Source organism: Lynx canadensis, chromosome C1 (assembly GCF_007474595.2).
Source record: "Lynx canadensis isolate LIC74 chromosome C1, mLynCan4.pri.v2, whole genome shotgun sequence".
NCBI lineage: Eukaryota > Metazoa > Chordata > Mammalia > Carnivora > Felidae > Lynx > Lynx canadensis.
The window spans coordinates 24772653-24792660 of NC_044310.1; the positions used below are offsets into that span (position 1 = coordinate 24772653).

General features: G+C 54.4%; 1 protein-coding gene across 3 annotated transcripts in view; it reads right to left on the minus strand.

Annotated features, from left to right (window-relative positions):
- Positions 1–17645, minus strand: part of TRIM62 (tripartite motif containing 62) — a 30948-nt gene extending 13303 nt beyond the window's left edge. The window contains exons 1-3 of one of the 3 annotated variants that reach the window (XM_030324401.1): positions 17604–17645; positions 16640–17073; positions 4837–4932 (exon numbers count right to left, since the gene is read on the minus strand). In XM_030324401.1, the coding sequence (XP_030180261.1) occupies positions 4837–4932; positions 16640–17047 (504 nt within the window). In that variant the 5' untranslated portion in view covers positions 17048–17073; positions 17604–17645. Of the gene's footprint in view, positions 1–4836; positions 4933–11886; positions 11960–16639; positions 17090–17603 lie in introns of those variants that run through there. The other 2 variants (XM_030324399.1, XM_030324402.1) reach the window with 2 other exon arrangements.
- Positions 17646–20008: the final 2363 nt, after the last annotated feature.

Below are 20008 nucleotides of genomic sequence, written 5' to 3' on the forward strand. Positions count from 1 at the left end.
GTTATGCCAGGGGGAGCAGATGGGGTGACCCCCGGGAGAGAGGAGGAAACCGAGAGCCTTGGCACGGCGAGAGGAAAGGGCGGGGAAGGGCACACTCCGTGGTGGGAACGGCACCTGTTAAAGTGCAATGGCATGTCAGGCTGGCATGGCCGGGGATGGCACACACTTCCACGTGCCCATCAGGACACTCATGAAGTGCTCTGGGTGAGACACTGAGGCTTGCACTAGAGGGGCTGCGGGCTTGAAAGACATTTGGGGGCAGTCTCTTTAGCCCTGGTGACTGACAGGCTGGCTGTAGGGGTACAGGAAAGAAAGGTGTGAGGATGATGTCCAGATTTCTGGCTTGGGGGTGGGAGGGACAGAGAAGCTGGGGGAGAACAGGGGGGCAGGAAAAGACGCTGAGTTCAGTCCAGGATACAGTGCGGTCTTTCTTTAAAAAAAAAAAAAAAATCACTCAGGGGTGCCTGGTTGGCTTAGTCAGTACAGCATAAGACTCTTGATCTCAGGGTCGTGAGTTCAAGCCCCGTGTTGGGCATGGAGTCTTAAAAACAAACAAACAAACAATAAAATTAAAATTTAAAAAACCACGCATGGGGTTCAAGCAAAGACAAGGAGATCACGGATGACATAGAGCTTTATAACCTGCAATGTGCCGGGCAAACCTTGGCGGTCGCTCATCCTTGAGACCCCCTGGCTGAAAAACAAGAGCCGGAGGCGAAAGCCATGATCACAGGAGGCAAGACTGGACTTGCACATTTCTCTGTTCCCGCGGGCACTGGCAGGCCCAGGAGGGGCCTGAGCGGTGCAGGGCGCGGGCTTTGGTAGCCTCCAGCCTGGGTGAGAATCCCAGCTCTGGGTCTCTAGCTGTGGAAACCTCGGTTGCCTAATGTCTCTGAGCCTGTTTTCTTCTCTGTGAAAGGGGTAACGCAACCACGTCGCAGGGTTCTGGTGAAGACTAAGCGAGGGCATGTTCACAAAATTCACGCCATTGTCTGAAGTGCAGAAGAAGAGCCTGGTTATTAAAGGGGATCCATTCTAACAGGCACACCCTAAAAGTCTTCACTGAGAGATGGCTTCTGAGCTGGGGCCCGAAGGAGGGGCAGGATGTCAACCGGGGGTGCGGGGAGTAGCCGGAGTCAGGACAACACGGGGTACAGAAGTGTGGCCGGGCAGCAGCAGCGTGTGGGACCTGCCTCTGCAATTTTACTTTGTGGGATTCTGGCTGGGAGTTCACAGAGTCAGAGACCCCGCTGTGTTCAGTGCCCAGGGCTCTGTGGGAGGTTCAACAAAGGCTCAATTAGGGCCAGTTCCCTCCTGTCGCGGCAGCAGGAAGAAGTGCTGGCAGTGGGCCAGCCTCCCCGCGCATGCCCACCCAGAGCGCCAGGCAGACAAAGGGGGCGGGGGAGAAGCTGGGGATGAACAGCCAGGCTGCTTGTGGCCTCCCTGAGCCCCTTCCTGCACCCTGAGGCTTCTGTGCAGGTCACGGCGGGGGTGACGGGGCCTGCCCTTCCTGCGTCATCTGCTGCTGCCCTCCAAGGACCCCCAAATCCCACGGCCACCCCTTCCGGCTCCTTCTCAACCCCTCTATGACAGTGTTTGCTGCACTGGCCACCCTCTACCGGCGGCCGGTTCTGGTTTGCCTCCCACCTCTATGGCTGCTCTCTCTGGGCCAGCTCCTTCCATTCTCACCTACATGGCCTCCTTCCTGTTTGACCCCATGGCTTTGAGGATGGCTCCCGTGTCCTTAGCCATGGTCTTGAGTGTCTCCTGACCACCACATTCATCCTTCCACCTGCCTCAACTACACATACTCCTGGGATCCCACGGCCCATCCAACTCTCTCGGTCCGCAAGTCAACTCTGGGTCTTTGGCAACAAATTCACTGCCAGAGTGATCCTTCTGATGTGCAAAGTGGGTCAAAGCCAATGTTGTGTTTAGGAACATTTCTTGGCTCCTTGATAACTAGTAAAACACTCGATTCCTTAGCCTGGCATTCAGAGTCCTCAATCTGACCCCAGCTCACCTCTCTAGTGCCACTGCATTGTAATTACACCTGCCTAGAATGGGCCCCACCCCCAACAAACTCTTTATTCAACAGGCAAACTCCTACTCATCCTGCAAGACCCAGCTTGAAAGCTACCTCCTCGGTGACATCCTCCCTAACTTTTTCAGGCAGTTAAATAGTTAAATGTCTCCAGAGCATTTTGTAAATATTCCTAATACACAGTCTCACATTTTATGTGGCTCCAGCTAGTGGATGAACCCCCCGGGGGTAGGAATGACGTCTTTTTCAGCCTTGCGCTTCCTGTGCCCATCCCAGGGCCTGGCACAGGCTGGCAGTCAGAACCTGCTTGAGAGGTGAAGGGGGAAGAGTCTTGCCAAAAGTTGCTCTGCAGAGGTGAGTGCAGACTCTGTCTTCTTTTTAGGGTACGGGCTAGTGTCTCCAGGACGAAAGAAGATGGGTAGGAAAAGGGAGACAGGCAGGGAGAGGTCAGCTCAAAAGAACAACATCGGAGTGACAGCCAGCCACCACACGTGATTCAAGGCTGTCCCTGAAAGGTCCTCCCCCCTCCCAGCCTACCTGTCCTATTGACCACAAAGCCATAGATCTTGCTGAGGACACCGCAGCACACGCCCAGAATATCCCAGAACTAGGTTCTGACAAAACTGGACAGTAAGCTGCCAACTAGCCACTTACTAGCTGTGATGCCTTAGGCTTGTTCCTCAACCTCTCTGTGCCTCAGTTTCCTTGCCAATAAAATGGAGATAACATTCCTCCATCAAAAGTTGCCTCCCCCCCAACCCCCCGCACACACTCACTTGTTCTACAACTACTTATTGTGTGGGGGAGGCACTGTGCTAGGTTCTGGGGAGTCCCGCTGTCATAGAGATGACATTCCGTGGGGTTCAGTGAAACAATGAATGGGAAACACAATTACCCGCGCAGAGAAAGGTTCCACTCAACCGGTGTGCCCCGTTTATTCTAGTTTCTTTCTAGGGCAGAGCCACCCCCACCCCACCCCCAGTCCCTTTGGTGCTGTGGCTGGGAAAGTAGCCCCTACCCCAGCCCACCACATCCCTGGGAATCCACTGGGGCTTGGAGGAATTGGGGCTGCTTCAGAAAAATACCCTGCCAAGAATGCGTCACTTGGTCACGACCGACCAAAGAAAACACTGGGCCTGGGGAGGGAGATCAGACAGGCCCTCAGGCTGGGCCACTGGAGGGGCAAGCTCTGCAGGAAAGCCGAGTCAGGCACCAGGTGAAATATGACCTCCAAAGCATCCATAGGCATTTCTTGTATAAACACCCCAGTCCAGACAGGAAGCAGGGCTGGGGGAACTGGAGGGGGAGCTGGCCCCACAGGACCCCCCAGAGGTAGACAGATGGACAGGAAAGCAGGGGAGGAAAAGGTCAGTGGAGAAAAACAATGGGGAGTGGAGAGAAGAGATTGCTGGGGGGAAAACCAGACCATAATATTCCGCTCTCGTTCACACAGAGGCTTCCATTAGCTTCTTTTCACCTGAGAGGTGCTGAACCACCGGACAGATGGGGAAACTGAGGCTGTGGGAGGCAAATAGGCTAGAGTCCTCTAACTGTTCTCATCTGTTGCCTGCTGAGGGTCCTGCCTGCAGGCGGTCCAGAATGTTCTCTGAAGAAATGTTTGTCATGACCTTCCCAAGACCCCACACGGGTTGGTGGCCAAGCCGAGGCACAGATCTGGATCTCCAATGGCCTCTCCGGGCCCCAGGCTGACCCCTCAGAGGCCCAGAAAATTCCTAAGGCTCTGCTCCAGCTGCTGCCGGCAGCTGCACCCCTGCTAGTGAGTGGGGCCAGGCTGAAATCACTGTAGAGGTTAGCAGCTGGGCCTGGGCCCCCAGTTTTTGGTCCCAGAAAGGGCAGAAATCAAAGCAAGCCTTGTCCCGTTGGTGAGACATCTGTGGGGGGAACTCAGAGGGAGCCCACGGGATCTAGAACTTCAGGGCTGCGAAGACCTTGGCAGAGTCTCCATTGTACAGACGGGAAGACTGGGGGCCCAGAAGAGTATGCAGTGTAGCCAAAGTCACACAGTGAGTTAGTGGCTGGATCAGAATCCAGGGCCTCCTTCTCAGGTCAAGAAGAAGCCTTTCTTTTCAAACCACCGCAGCCAGAGACTAGAGGGTTTGGCCCACTGTCCGAGTTTAAGAGGGGGGATGATACAAAGGCTGGGTCACAAATCATCAGGAGGGCTTCGAGGGCACATACTCAGGGTTGGCTCCTCTGGCAATGGGCCAGCGTGGTTTTGTTTTTTTAATGTTTATTTATTTACTTGAGAGAGAGAGAGAGAGAGACAGAGACTGATCACAAGCGGGGGAGGGGTAGAGAGAGGCAGAGACACAGAATCCGAAGCCCCATTTGGGGCTCAAGCCCACTCACCATGAGATCACGACTTCAACCCAAGTGGGAGGCTTAACCAACTGAGCCACCCAGGTGCCCCTGGGTGGGCGTGTTTAATAGGGCGAGAGGAAAAAGAGACCAGGTACATTCTCCCAGCCCTGCAGGACTGGGAGTTCTCCTGACGGTCCCTGGTCCCACCTCACCTTCCACCCAGGGCAGGAAGGGAGAAAGAGCCCCACCCTTAAAGCCAGGCACCAGCCCAAATCATTGCCCTCAGTCCTGGGAATGGGTCCTGTCCCGTTTACATTCAGGTGAGCCCCAGCCTCCGTTCCACACCCCCCACCCCAGCCCCTCTCAGAATACGTTTGGCACCTTTACGCCCCGCCCCCTCTTCCTAGACGGCCCCGCCCCACGCCCCGCCCACCCCGCAGGACCCGCCCCCGCGCCCAGGCCTGGCTCACCTTGGTTTCTGCCAACTGTCGCTTGAGCAGCTGCAGCGCCTCCGTGTGCTCCCGCTCGCTGTCCTGAAGGGCCTGAAGCTGCTCCTTCAGCTCCCTCTGGAACAACACGAGGCGGGGATGGGTGACCCAGAGCCGGGGCCGACCGCCGCCGTCGCGCTCCCCAGACCTGGCCCAACATCCTCCTCCCGGCACAGCTCAGTAACCCCCAAGTCTCCCAACATCCAGGCTGCTTTCATCTTCCCATCTCTCATCTGGAGTTTTGCAACAGCCGCCTCCCTAGCCATCCTAGGAGCTTGTGGTCTTCCTGTCTCCAACCCGCCTCCACATACATTCTGCCCCAGCCTGATTTGCCGGCAGACACTCCCCGCTTAGAATCCTCCCGTGGGTACCAAGGCCCGTTGTTACGGCTAACGCGTCCAGTGTGGGCTAGGCGCTGTCCTCAGTCCTTTGCTTGCACTGGGTCATTTAATCCTCGGGATGACACAGAGGTAGGCACTATTAGCCCCATTTTTTTTGACGTTAAAATCGGTACAGAGAGGTCAAGAAACTGGCCTGAAAGCATGCAGCTAAGCAGGTAAGGGTAAAGCCATAATTGGAACTCAAGCAGTCTGGTTCTGGAGACCATCATCTCGAGATGAGGTGACACGTCTTCCATAGTGATGACGCCCATGACAAACAGCGACAAAAAATCCACGAAACACAACATCTCAAAACTTCAGATAAGGACAGGATCAGCAGTACTGACTTTTCCTTTGCCTCAGGTTCCAGGATAGCTCAGCACGACACTGCTAGTGATCTGGTTTTTTGTTCAAAATGTTGATATTTTGTTCATCATGGGGCTTTTTGCTTTCATGTCGATTTTTTTTAAAAATTGCATTAAGTCTTCTCCATCTCGATCACTGAGTTTGGGGGTGACTGCTTCAATGTCGCGCCTCACGCTAGTCCCATGGCTGTCTCCACTGCCCTTCTCCCCTCACTCCCTCCTGACTCCGCCCTTGCTACCTCCTCTGGCCAGTGCACTCTACTCAGATTTTCTGGTGCCCGTCCCTTTGTGTCATTAACATAACAGCTCAGAGGCCACCTCCTCAGAGAGGTCTTGCCTGGCCACCCCACGTACAGCATCATCCCCTACACCCACATCCTGTTATGTGGTCTTCCTAGCACTTTCTGCTGCCCAAGATGCTTTTGCTCACTTATTCGACAGTGTGTTACTGCTCGTCTCCTCCACAGAATGTGACTGTCATGAGGGCAGGAGTCTTGTCCAGCTTGTTGTATCCCCGGTGTTTGGAAGAGTTTTCAGCACACAGTAGGGCCTCAATACATATTTGTCAAATGAATGAATGTGGTTTGAGGTGCGCATCCCCAGTACAGGTCCAGCTGTCTGCATTTATTGGGCATTTAGCCCATTGTATCGTAACTAGTCCTCCTGTCTGTCCCTAGTGCATCCCCATATTAGCCCAAGTCCAACGGGGGGGGGGGGGCCCTTACCATTCCCCGCTCTATTACCCCCTGCGTGCATCAACAGCCCGACACTAAGACGGGGCTCAAGGAAGTTTGCTTTGTGGATGAAAGCCTCTGAGCAGGGCCCAGTTTTCCCAGTCACCTTGCACTGCGAGCGATGCCAGGGAGCTGACTTACCTGTTCACCCTCACCTCCCTCCCACCCACTCAGCTCATTGCCCTCAGAAAACATCTAGTCCGACTAATTTTATAGACTAGGTAGCAACATGGGAAGATGATCATGATGCCTCTCTAAAGGAAGAATGCAGAAAACAAAATTACCTTTGCTTCCTATCCCTTATTCACGTGACAAATATTTGAGCAACTACTATATCCAGGCACTGTTGAGGCACGGGGGATACAGCAGAAAACAAGACAGACAGTCCATGCCCACGGGGCTCCTCCAGTGTAGCGGGGGAGAGAGATAATTAGCAAGGGAAATAACAAAACAACCAGGTAATTAAGGATTATGGTCTGTGCTCTAGAGAAAATAAAGCAGTGTGGGACGGCGGGGTGGTGGGGGGCAGGGGGGAGTTGGGGTAGGGTGGTCAGGGAAGGCTTTTCTCCTCTGAGCTGCCACCTGAGATGACACACAGCCACAGGGTGAGGAAGAGCCAGCCTCGGAAACAGGAGTTGGACAGGAAGTCAGGAGCGGCCTGGGCTGTGATGGCAGAAAGCTCACACAGAACATAATGGCTGGCACTCGGGTAAAGACGGAAGTCGCAAGCTGAAACCAGAGGGGTAGGAGGAGGAAGGAGCCTGGGTCCCTGATGACTGTGGGGTGCACTGCTCAGGGATGAGCTAGGAAGCTGCCCCCCCCCCAAAAAAAAGCCCCTGATTTATAGTGTTGGCCAATTTCTGTGGTGTAAATACTCCCACCAAAGCCCATTTCAAGGGATCAGTGTGAGGTCACCAGGCACAGTCAGCTCACAGGCACTAGAGCAAGCTGGCTCCAGCACACTGCTGCCCCGGGGGCCTTTCCTCCAGGCAGGTTTTATGGGAGAGAGAAGCACAAGACAGAAGCAGCGTACCATCTAATTGCAGCTGCTTAGTCAGGTGTCTGTTACGAATGGCCAAGAGTCATTCCTAACAGGTCCATGCGCATCTGAGTCATTGGAGCAGACAAATCTCATTCACCTAAGTGTGAAGAATGATCGCTCCTTGGGCCCTCCCTGACAGCCCCGGGTCTGGCCGGCTTGGGATGTGGCTAACACGCAGATATTCGGAGGGATGAGCCGGGTACGCCGATCCCCTGCCTTGGCGTCCTCATGGGTTCACTTAAGACTCGGGTCCACATGAGACTCAGCTCCCCAAGCGGCTTCTCAGAGTCTCAGAAAACTGCTCTGGAGGCAGAGTTGCTCACATTGCAGAGGGTACCCCAGGAACTTGGGACAAATCACTCCCTGCTTCCAGGGCTGAGGAACAAGGGGAACAGGCCTGCCCCTTCCTCCTGGACCCCAGGACAACGGAACGCTCCCTTGCCCATTCCAAACCCGTGGGGAGGCCTCCTTGGGCCCACATGGTGCTGTGGCAGCAACAGGCAGAGGGATGAGGGAAAAGTCCCAACCCATGATGCCTCAGGAGGGTGCACATGAGTTGGGGGAAGACAGGGACACACACGTTACCATGGCAGAGAATGCTGGAATAGGGTTAGGAGAGACCAAACCTGCTGCTCTTCCCATGGGCCCATCTCAGTGAAGGCCGCCCCCACCCCCAATGCCATCCAAGCGAGAAATGAAGGTGTCATCCTTGCCACTGTCCACCAACCGATGCGATCAGTCATCAGGTTTGGCTTGCAATCTGTTCTCTCCTCTCTACACCCACTGCGTCTGGTTTGGTTTTCACCCCTGCTTTTCTGGACTGTGACCCTAGGCTCTTCTCTGCCCCTGCATTCTCCAAGTGCCCCTGGAGTGACTGCTATACGGGACAGATCTGTCCATGCTTCTCCCCCATACCCCACTGCAGGATTTCCATGTTGTCTGGGAAGACGGGCACAGAGCCCGAGCATGGCACTCAAGGCCTTCACCACTGGCTCCAACTTCTTCTCCAGCCTTATCTCTCAGTCTTGTCCCGCACTGTCCAATACAGCAGCCACTTGCCACGTGTAGCTATTAAAATGAAAATGATTTGAAATTACATAAACCTGAAACTCAGTTCCTCAGTTGCACGGAGGTATTGGGTTGCCCATTTTCAAGTGCTCAATAGCCACATGTCAGCAGTGGCTACTGTCTCAGCACAGATGCGGAGCACCAGGAACCATCTGGCCAAACCCTCTGGATTTCTTTAACAGGAAACTGAGGTCCGAGGAAAAGGACTGACTGACCCACGGCCACACAGCTTGACAGAGGAGAACCAACCAGAAAACTGACTGCCAGCAGAAGTGAGACAGAAAACAGGAAGCTGTTGATAAACTCTTGAGTGGTAGGACTATGGCTCTGGAGAAGGGCAGAGGCGAGGTTTGGGCTCACGGGGCACAGGTCACCTAATTCTCACAACAACCTCATGAGGTTCGTGCCTTTATCATCTCTGTCTCACGGAGGGGGAAATAGAGGCTCACAGAGGTCAGACAGCCTGCCTAAGGTCACATGGCCCCATTTCCAAATCTGTAAAGTGCAGCTTAATACCAGTGCCGGCTCCGTGGTCGGGAGGATTAGGTCACTTAATTCATAACCTGACAGGACGCACAGGATGTACTCAGTCACTCTTCATTGTTGTCACTCTCATCATAATCATCCCAATTACATGTGAAATAGGGAGTCAGAACTGGCAGAGCGGCCAGGAGAGGGTTTATTTCTGATGGAAAGCCCAGGGAAGATGGACGGATGGGCAGGGTTCCTTCAGATCTCCTGGGTGGGGCCTGAGCATCCCAGGTGGAGAGACTAGTCGGGTAGGGGCACCCCTGGTGCTGTGCAGGAAGTCGGGGGGGGCAGTTGGGGATGATGGGAGCTAGGTATGGACAGGTGGGTGGAGTCACGAGCTGGAAAGGCCAGCGGGGCTCGCTGGGGCCCGAGTAGGAGGTGGAGGAGCCCTTGAAGGTCAGCTTGGCGGAGGAGGACTCTGAAGGCCCCATCAGAGCAGGGGGGAGTCAGGAGGGACAAACGTCAGAGGGCAGAGCCACATCTCTGTACCCCTTCCACTGGACAGGGAGCAGAGTCAGGGCTGGTGGACAATTATGCAAATGTCAGCTGAGAGGCTCTGGGCTCCCATAGGTTTGGAGAGGCCAGGACTGGGGCAGCAACTGTGGGGATAGAGAGCCAGGGCTCATATGCTCCCAAGGCCAGACCTCCCCTCCCGTGGGGTCACCCCAGCCTAGAAAACAAAGCTGCTGCCGGAAGCCGTCTCCTGTCGGCTTCAGGGACCTTTCTCACCCCTGTCACCCAGCCGAGCTGCCCAGTGGAGACAGCATGAGCTCTGGCATCAGAAAAACCTGAAGTTTGAATCCCGGCTGTGTGACCGTAGGCATATCACCTCTTCCGCTCTCAGGGCCCACTTCTCAGAGCCTAATATGTCAAATGGGGATCAGAGCCACTGGGCCAGGGTGGTGTCAGCACAAGCAGGTGCCCAGGCCCCTCCCCTCCTCTGAGCTCCGGTATTGCTGCCTCTCCTGCTGTGGCCCAAGGACGCCAGAAATCTTAACATGGCAAACTGAACTTGCCTCTCCTTTTTCCTCTCCCCCATCCCTCCCCTATGCCTAGAACCCCTGGTGCTCTTGTTCTCCTGACAGCTCTGAACTCTTGTGTGTCCTCTCTCTTTGAGCCCCGGGCCCTCCCCGTCCAACCAACCAACCCAACCGACCGCAGTCTCTCTCAAGGCCTCCTGGCCTGCTCCTCCTGCCCCCAGGCTCTCCTAGTCCTCCAACTGCACACTGCCCATAATGCAGACCTGACCAGGCCCCAGCGGCCAGCTCAAACCTGTTCCTGGCTCCCTAGCATCTCGAGAACAAATCCAAGCTCCTTGGAGTGGGGGATGGTGGCCCGCTCCTTTCTGAGCCGGGCAAACCTCACTTTCCCATTCTGGCCTCGCCCCATACACCCTTCCCTCCAACCACAGCTAACCACCTGCTCGCCTCCGTGCCTGTCCCTGGTCTGAGACCCTGAGTCCGAGTTCCAGCCACACTTATTGGTTATGTGGCAGTAGACCCAGTTTCTGAGCCTTGGTTTCCTCACTTGTATAACAGGGCACTCACAGGGTTGCTCTGATTAAGTGACCGTGCCAGCCAAAGCACTGAACCTGCCCCTGGCACTCTGCACCCAGGCGATGGTGGCCGTGGGTGTGTTTATTCCTTCTGTCTGTAATGTCTTCTCTGATCTCAGGACTCCGTTCAACTGTCAGCTTCACAGAGGCCTGGACAACTCTCCGTGACAGCCAGAGGAGCCTGGGACGTGACCTCGAAGCTTATAGGCCTGTCTCCCAGAACCACAGAGGGGACAGCTCTCTCCTGGGCCCGGCATGGGGCCTGGCCCTCAGTTGCCCCCAGCAGGAGGGATGACGGGAGGAATTATTGAATGCATCCCTGAATTCAAGATGGAACCCCTCTCCAAACCCTCCACACCCATCCCAAGCGTCCAAGCGGAGCTCAAAGTCCAGAGGGTAAATGATGCCGTGTAAATACTGGACTGAGTCTGGGGAGCAGTCAGCGTCCCCTTCTGTAAGGCAGGGAGAGGATGGAGCTGGGTGGTTTCTGACGCCCTTCCCCACTCGAGTGCTCCCTGAGGCAGTTAGGATGTTGGTGAGGAGGGTGAGCTCTGAGCGAGACAGACCAGAGCCTGAGTCCCGGCTCGTGGCTCCCACTTGCGTCCGTCTCGCGTCCTCCCACACCCACTCCATCTTGGGCAAGTCACTGCCCCTCTCAGCTTCCATGTCTTCATCTGTGAAACGGTGCTTGGCCCCAGTCCCACACAAGGAGTAGGGAAAGGAGAAAGGATTTGCTGTCCATAATAGCACCTGGCACACAACAAGTGCCTGACGAACTTTGGCTAGTGGTTTTTTGAGTTGTTCTTATTTCCATTGTTGTCACTGCCTACCAGATCCTTTGCTTTCTGTAAAATAAATGTCCTGCCCTTCCCCCTCCTCCCCCCCCCCCCAATTCAAGTTTCTACACTGTGGCCTGTGCCTAGCCAAGGTGTCCTGGATGAACACGGCATTCCTGGAGGCCCACAGACACCTGTGAGGAGGGAAGCAGAGATGCCAACAGCAAGCCTTGGGTTTGACTCGCTGCCAGCCTCGCCCCCGTGGAGGCTGCTGTCTGTACATAAATCCTGTCCTCTCCTGGGAAAAGTAATGGCAGAGGCTGCTTCCCCAGGACACAAACACCCTGCCCGCGGCACAAAATAAAGTGACTTCGCATCTGTTACCTGCTTGGGTAGACAGCAACTCTCTCTCCCTCTTTGCACGTCAAGTGGACGGTCTGGGTCTTACTCTCCCACATTGGGAAAGGATGAGAGAAGGCAGTACCTTCCGTTCAGCTGGAAGAAGCTGGAGCCAGGATTTGAACCCAGTCCCCTGACCCTGCTCTTTGTCCCCCTGTGGCTGCATCTCTGGGTCACCACGCCCAGCTTATCAGGGCTCCCATCCAAGGCTGATCCAGCACCGTCTCCTTTGGCATGACGGAGGCCTTGGGAAAGGCTCCAGTGGTCACATGAGGCCGGGAGGGGGTGGCTGGGACTGAATGCGATCCCTTCTCTGGAGGCATGGGAGCTGAGGTCTCAGGCCAGAGAGCCGGATGCACGTCTGACCAAGATGACATCCAGCCACCTGCCCTCGGTGCATCAGCTGGCACAGTGTCCTCAGCCTGACCCTGTGTTGACTACTTGAAATACAAAGACAGGCAGTGTCGGCGGGAGGGGTGGGGTGCGGGGGGGACAACTACCTGGCCCTCAGAGGCAGCTCGGAGGCCATGAGTGGCCCAGTCAGACTGGCTTCTAATCCTGCCTCTGCCATTTCCCAGCTGGGTGACTGAACGAGGCCCTGAATTCCTCAGAACATGTTTCTTTATCTGTAAAAGCAGCAAATTACAGCACCCACTTGACGGGGTGTTTTGAAGATTAAATGAGGTAATATAACAAAAGCGCTTAGTATAGTCCCAGGCAATGGGCTAGGGCCCAATGAGTATTGGCTGAGAAGCCCCAGACCCTTCTGAGATGGGGATCCCTCCCTCCCTTTTGCTCTGCGGTCCAGTGCTTAGCAGTGAAAAGAAAAAAAGGGGGGAACGCATGTACACATGTATACACACACTCACGTGCTATTCACACAATAAAAATTCTGAAGAATTACAAAGCAGTCCTAATCATGCTTTTCCATAGGGTGAGACTATGGGGGGACTTTAACTTTTACATTATATAACTCTGTTTATTGTGTTAATTTTACAATCAGATACAATAAAGATATCTAAAAATGGTTGTGTACTACTCTGTGCCAGGCACAGTATCAGGCACTTTTGATTCCTCACCCTTAGAATACCCTTCCCAGGAAGGCCATATTATCCCCATGTTATAGATGAGCAGGTGGAGGCTTAGAGAAGTGAAGTGACCTGACCAAGGACACAGAGCTCATCAACGATGATGCCAGGATCTGACCCCAGTATTGGAATCAAGTTCAAAGCAATTCTGCTTGGCAGGTCAGGGAAAGCTTCACAGAGGACGTGATCTCTGAGCTGAGCCTCGAAAGCCGATTAGGGCTTCTCTAGGTCAGGGTTCTCAACCAGGGATGATTTTGACCCCAGGGGACATTTGATAAAGTCTGGAGACATTTTTGGTTGTCACAGCATGGTAGGGGGTGGGAGGATGGGGAGGGGGGGGTAGTGCTACTGGCATCCAGTGGTTAGAGGCCAGGGATACTCCTACACATCCTGCAGTGCACAAGATTGCCTTGCACACAAAGACTTATCTGGCCCCAAATGTCAATGGTGCAGAGTATGACCTAACATGCTAGAGCTGTCATTTATTGAGTGCTTACTATGTGCTGAATGCAGTACTAAGTTCTTGCAAATGTCATCTTATTTAATCCATCCCCACTGCTGTCAATGAGGGATGGTAAATAACTTTTCTGAGTTTCCACTGCCAGAAAATGGTAGCACCAGGATTGAAGCTGCCCAAGTACAAAGCCAGAGTTCTTAACCTTTCTGCTCTGCTACCTCCAGGATTTATAATAAATGTAAAAGCTCCAGGCCAACCGCTAGGTGGGATGTGAGGAGAGTCCAGCTGAGCCCAGGCACAGCCTCCTCTGGCCTCTGGCCTTGGGCAAAGTCCCCTCCCTCCTCCTCGGCCAGCCGTTTCTCCATCTGTCAAGTGAGGGCTGCACCAAAAGATCTCCAAGGCCCTGGCAGCTCTGAGTCAGTTAGTTTCCAGGAGAGGGGCCCAAGCCCTGGTTCTAGGAACCGTGGGACAGAACCACCAGCAGCTGGGAGAGGAGAGGGTGTGCTGGGTAGGCTCAGCTTCATTCCCAGCGCACAAATAGCTAATGAGCCCCACTTCCCCACAAGGAGAGAGAGGCAGGTGGGGTGGGGAGTGGCCCGAACCTCCCCCAGGAGCTTACCTCTCCAGTGGGCAGGGATGTTTCTCTGCCACCTTCTTGCCAAGCCCAAAGGAGGCACCAAAGCAAGGCCTCCTTCTCTCGCAAGGAAGGCAGGTCTGGACATTTGCCCAGCTGGGTACGTGAGTTCTCTCAGGTAGAAGGAGAAGGGATGGGAATGCATGCTGACCCAGCCCCTGCCCTGTGCCAAGCATTGCAAACAGCAGGCCCACCTCAGGTCAGCCTCCTAAAATCCTGGGAGGAAAGAATCACTGTGACCCCATTGTACCGGCCAGGGCATCAAGGCTTACATGAAGGGACTTGTCGAGTCACACACTGGCAGCGCTGAAGGAAGGTTTGGAACCCAAGACTATCTGACCGCAGGACAGTACATACTAGAAGGTAGGTGAGTGGCCCTCCTGTTCTTTTCACCCAGGAGTAAGAGTGTTTCACTAACATTTGGAGAAAAGATATATTTAATTTCTCCTGCATTCCCCAGGACATGGAATGGACTGCAAAAAACCAAAACACAATAGTTCTGACTTCTTGGTTTGCAAACAGAGGAACCCAGGCTCAGAAGGCAGAGGGCTCTCCAGTGAGAAAGTCAGACAGAGGAGAGGCTGAGTGATGGAGGAGGAATCTGGCCTGGGGCAGGCTGAGCTTTCTAGTCTGGCTCTCATTGTCTGATAGTGTGGCTTTGGGGAAGTTACACTAACCTCTCCGGACCTCAGTCTCCATATCTATTATAAGGATGAGGTTGGACAGATAGTTTCAAACAGACTCCCTTCAAACCCCACAACCTGCACCAAGCTATGTCAAAGGTTCTCTCCTCCGTTTATGGGACCTCGCAGATGGAGAGGTGGGGCTACAAGGGCCTGGCACAAAAGACTCTGGAGGTGGAGGGCCCATGCCAGCCTGTGCAAGCTCCCAGAGCCCCCAACTCTTGCTCTCCATCCTCACAGAGCCAGACTGGGAGGGAGTCAGTAATGGTTTGGGGATGAAAGGAACAGGGCGGGGAGGGTGGTAAACATGGGACCATTTCTCCTAGGCCAAGGGTCATCCGTGGGTATCTACTAAGTGCAGGTTGACTTACAGAGACTTATGTACAAGCATAGGGGGAGGGGGCTTCCTACAACATAGGGGAAAGTAGTTATTTAATTCCTGCTTAAGCATCTCAAGGGTCAGGGAGCTCAGTCTCCGCCAAGTTAGCCCACTGCATATTCAAAAAATGTTTGAGTGAAAAATCTTCTGCTTCTAAAGGCTCCACAGTCTGGGCCAGCTCAGGCCAGAATTAGTCATTTATTATTCAAACTTTACTGATATGTCCTGATGTGCCAGGCTTTGGGGCCATAGATATGATGAATGAGAGACTTCCCCTGCTCTTTGGGAACTGTGTGCTAGACTGGTCAAGTCCAAAGAAACGGGACTGCAGGATTGAAACAGTTTAGGTTGAGAAGATTCTAGGCTTCCAGGCTGAAATAAGCTTGGGTGCCATTTTATTAAACACAGTAAAATGGGTATGTTTGCTACAAGATTTCTCCAAAACCTTTAATATGCAAAATGTACATGAAGAATCCTCCAAGGGAGGTAGAGATAATATACTATATTTTCCCAATATACCTGATCTTGGAACACTACTTTTTAAAACATCATACTTATTAACAGAAGATATTTACAGAAATGTAGCTCTAATGCAATTGTTTTTCCCTCTTTTGGCTGGGGGAGCTTGGGAAGGCTTACACAGAAAGGACATTTGAGCAGGGCTTTGAGAGTTGAATAGGAGTTGGTCTGTTTCGATGGGAAGGTTTGAGGGAGATCAGTTATAGTCTTAGGCTGACTGAACTCAGGTTACCCCTGCATATACTGTTTCATTTAGTCTTCAAAGGTCTTGATGAGGCCAAGGAGGTCATCAAAAGCTCTTGGAGACTCCTAGAGGTCCATCCCCCTCCCTTTTCTTGAATCACCTCACCTTAGGGTCTTATTTTCCAAATCTTGAGTCTTAAGTCCTGTTCCCACTGTCAACCTGGCCCCTGGTTTAAACCCAAAATAGTTCTTACAGTATCTGGACTTGATCCCATCTTTAACCCCTCAGACACCTTGGCCTAGCCAAACTCATCCTCTTGGTACCCAAACTCATCCTCTCAGAAGTTTGGGGATGACCATAACTTAGGTTCTCTCTCAGATTTAACTCTGACTTGCCCAGCACAATTTAGTCCTGGTACTATCCCCTAAGGTCTTGGTGCACACCTGATTGAGTCTTGCCCCATTGTGCCCCAAGTCGGTCCCTCAGCTACTCCAAATAGTCCTGACCCATTCCCGGATGGCAGTCCCACCCCCTGTCTAGCCCATTCCCATCTGTTTGTCCCGAAGCATTCATTTGTGGTCCCTGCTTCCAGGTCCAGGCCGCATGGGCCCTGACAGTGGCCCTGCTCTTGCCCAGCTATGATCCTTCCCCGTCCCCAACCTTGCCCTGAGCCCGTACCTGGGCCAGCTCTGATCTCATTTGTCCCAGCCGTAACACCCTGTGGGTGACCTCTCCCCAACCACGGACCCACCCCCACTTAGAGTCTGTCTCAGACCCCTCCGGATGCAGAGGGCCCTAGGCCCCGCCTCCAACAGTCCGCCCTCTCGCCGCGGCCCCGCCCCGTTCCCGTCCCGTCCTAATTCTGATAGGGCCTTGACCCTGCCGGCGGCCCCGTCCCATGACAATTCCGACTTGGCCCAGCCCTAACCCCGCCCCCGGCCCGGCCCTGGCCCCGCCCCCGCCCCCGCCCCCGGCCGGCCGGGCTGCTCACCTGCAACTCCTCGAAGGCATCATCGATGCCGGTGACCTGGTGCTGCTCGTGCAGCGCGGGCTCGTCGCAGAAGAAGCAGAGCAGCGCGCGGTCCGTGAGGCAGAAGAGCTTGACCTTGTCGTGCGCCTGGCAGGGTCGCGCGGCGCGGCGCGCGTTGAGGATGGCGTCCAGCGGGAAGGCGCTGTAGCGCTCCACGATGTTGGCCAGCTTGAGGCTGGGCGCGAGCGCGGGCTCGGCGAACGTGCGCCGGCACTCGGGGCAGTCGCGGGCGCCCTGCGCCTCCTGCCTCACCCAGTGCTCGGTGATGCAGCGGCGGCAGAAGTAGTGCTCGCAGCCCAGGCTCACCGGGTCCTGGTAGATGCTCAGACAGATGGAGCAGAGCAGCTCGTCCTTGAGGCTGCACGCCATGGCGCTGGGGGCGGCGGAGAGGGGCCCTGAGATGCAGGGGGGCTGCTGAGAGAGCGCGGCGCTGTCGGGGACAGCACCGAGAGATGGGTGCGGGGAGCAGGTGGCGAGAGGCAGGAGTAACAGCCACAAGAGAAGGAAGGGGGCCTGTCCGGGAGGGAGGGGGGCACGCGAAGAAGAGGTGCAGGGTGGACACTAGCCGGCGTGCGAGTCCAGAAAGGTGGTCTCGAGGTAGTGGGTAACTCGGAGCGATGGGTGCTGGAGGGTGGGGGTCGTAGGTGTATGAGGGAAGGGGCTCTGGCAAGGAGGTTCTAGAGGAAAGGACAGTCTGAAAGGGTGGGCACTGGGAGAAGAGGATCCAGGAGGGGGCGGAGGCCTTAGGGGGGCTGAAATCCCGGGATGGGTGCAGTGGGGGGAGGGGGAGAAGCTGGGATGGGGAATTCTGGGGAAGGGGGAAGCCAGCTGCGCCGCGGCTGTGCGTGGCAGAGGAGAGGAGGGGTGCGAGCACGCTCAGCTGCCCGATCCCGGCCCCAAGACCCTGCCCCGCGTTGCCCCTTACCCTGCCGGCTCAGCGGCCACTGCTCCGGTCCGAGCGCAGCCTCTCAACCCGGAACCAGCCGTGCGCGAGCAGCCGGCGGCAGTGACTCCCTCCCCGCCCCCGCGGGCCGGGCCCGGGCGACTCCGCCCCTGCGGCGGGCGGGGGAGAGGAGAGGCGGGGCCAGGCCTCCAGCCTGCGGACCCCCTCCCCGCCCCCACTGTTCCCCTACTCCGCCGGGGACCGAAACCCAGCTGTTCCTTCAGGATCCGCTCACGGAACAAGAGGCACGTCTCGCTTACGGTCCCTGCGGCGGGTGAGGACAGCTAATTTAAGAGGATAACGAGTAAACAAGGAGCATCTTTCTGGATCATCGACTTGAAGATTTGGGAAAAATAATATGTTTTATTAAAACAAACAAGGATATGTTTATCATGTAATCTCTATAGAACACAACTTTTGCATAAAACGTAAAGATACACTCGAGAGAAATGCCCTGCTTGCTTAGAGCAAGTTCAACATTTCCTCTTCACTTTCTTAAGGAGTGCTTGGAGGAGCTGGCTACTGTCTGACCCAAAGAGTTGCCTCCATTCAGCAAACATTTCCGGAGTGTTATATTTGTGTGTGTGTGTGTGCGCGCGCGCGCGCGCGCGCGCGCGCGCCGCGGGTGGGGGAGAGGGTGGAGCTGGAGAGAAGGAGAGAGTAATAGGAGACCTTATCTTGTATGCCAGATGGAGAGGGGATAAGGGATTTCTAGATAGAGGAGACAGCCTATGCAAAAGCACAGAGGCGTGAAAAGAGAGGCACTTTGAGGCAAGTGCAAGTAGTTCTGCAGTGTTGGGGTTGGGGAGGGGAAGGCAACGAGTGGAGGGTGTTGAGGGTCATGGTAAAGGGTTTCCTGAAGGCATTGAGCTTTCAAGTAGGGGCATGACTTGGTCTGATGTAGGTGTCAAGGAGTCAAGGAGATGCCCACAGCAAGGTGAAGAAGGCAGGGACTCTTTCTGATCTGTCTGCACATGCGCAGTGCTTGGTACACGGTAAAGGTGTGTAGCTGAATGACAGCAGTAAGATTGTCGACTGCAGGAAGAGAGACTGGCCCCAGTTAAGGTCACTGTTGTCATAGTGCCTGCAGGAGACCTGAACTGGGGCCATGACATTGGGGAAGGAGAGAAGACTATAGGGTATTGAGAGTATAGACACTATGGAATTTAGTAATGGAGCATGGCTCCCCACTTTCTGCCTTCTCCAGAAAAGTCTTCACTGGAGTTAAACTTCGTTGAGGTACAATTTAAGAAACAGTTTGAATTTACTTCTCTGCTGTTTACATTACGTTCCCTCCCTCACACGACCACCTACCCGGTCCGGTGTCTCCATCATTGCCAGAAACAAGTTGGTACCTTAATGCGAAGACTTTTTCTTGCAGTCGGAGTCTGATTTTGCTCAGGTGGGTCTCTTCCCCAAGTGACCAAGGGAAGGATGACCCCAGCCCAGTCTGGCAGTTAAGTCCCTTTTGGTCCAACTCCATTGTGGTGGTTGCATTCCTCTTGCCAGTGATACTTTGGGCTCGGACATGTAGATCTGGCCTGAAAAACCAGAGGGCAAGCCTATGGTGGGGAGGTGACTTCTGCTGAGGGTCTCTTCCCTTTCAAAAGCACTCTGCCCCCTTTGCTGATTGTGGATGTGTTTGGTGGTGATGCTCGGAGTTGCCACAGTTTACTTGCTCCCACTCTGAGGATGCAGCCAACGCATGACTGAGGTGGGGGGAGTCCAAGGGAAGAAGGGCTGGTGCTCTGAAGTAGAGCCTAGACCTTTGGATATATGAGGTGGCCCACCTTATTGCTTAAGCAAGTTTAATAATTGTGTGCTGTCACTTGGCAAACAAAAGAATCCCAAATAATATACTGATATGCACCCCAATATTTTTTTGTAAGGAGGGCGAGGTATAGATTATTGAAGCATTTGAAGCGAAATGAAAAAAAGCCTTGATGACAGGTGGATGGGCTTCAGTTATTCCACATGTAATCTATCCCCCTCTTCTATAGCAATATAGTAGCTGGCCACATAGCTGGTCTGCTGGAGACCGCACTTCCTAGTTGCTATTGCTGCCGAGCGTGGCTTTGTGACTAAGTCCTTTCTAATAGAACGTAAATAGAAACAGTGCTTAAGGCACTGGGGCTTTTGCTCTGCCATGCTCCATTTCCTCTTCCCTCGAGGTGGAACACAGATGTGCCAGGGACCCAGCTTCCATAATGCTTCAAAGGGGTTGACAAAGCAAAAATAAGGAAGGAGGCTGGGTTCTGAATGACGACATGGAGTGGAACCACTCACCAACGTGGACTAGAGAAAGACAAATAAACGTCCACTTTGGATAAGCCGTTGTATTTCGGGTCTATTTCTTGCAGCAGCTTGGCCTAGCCCATGCTATCCCG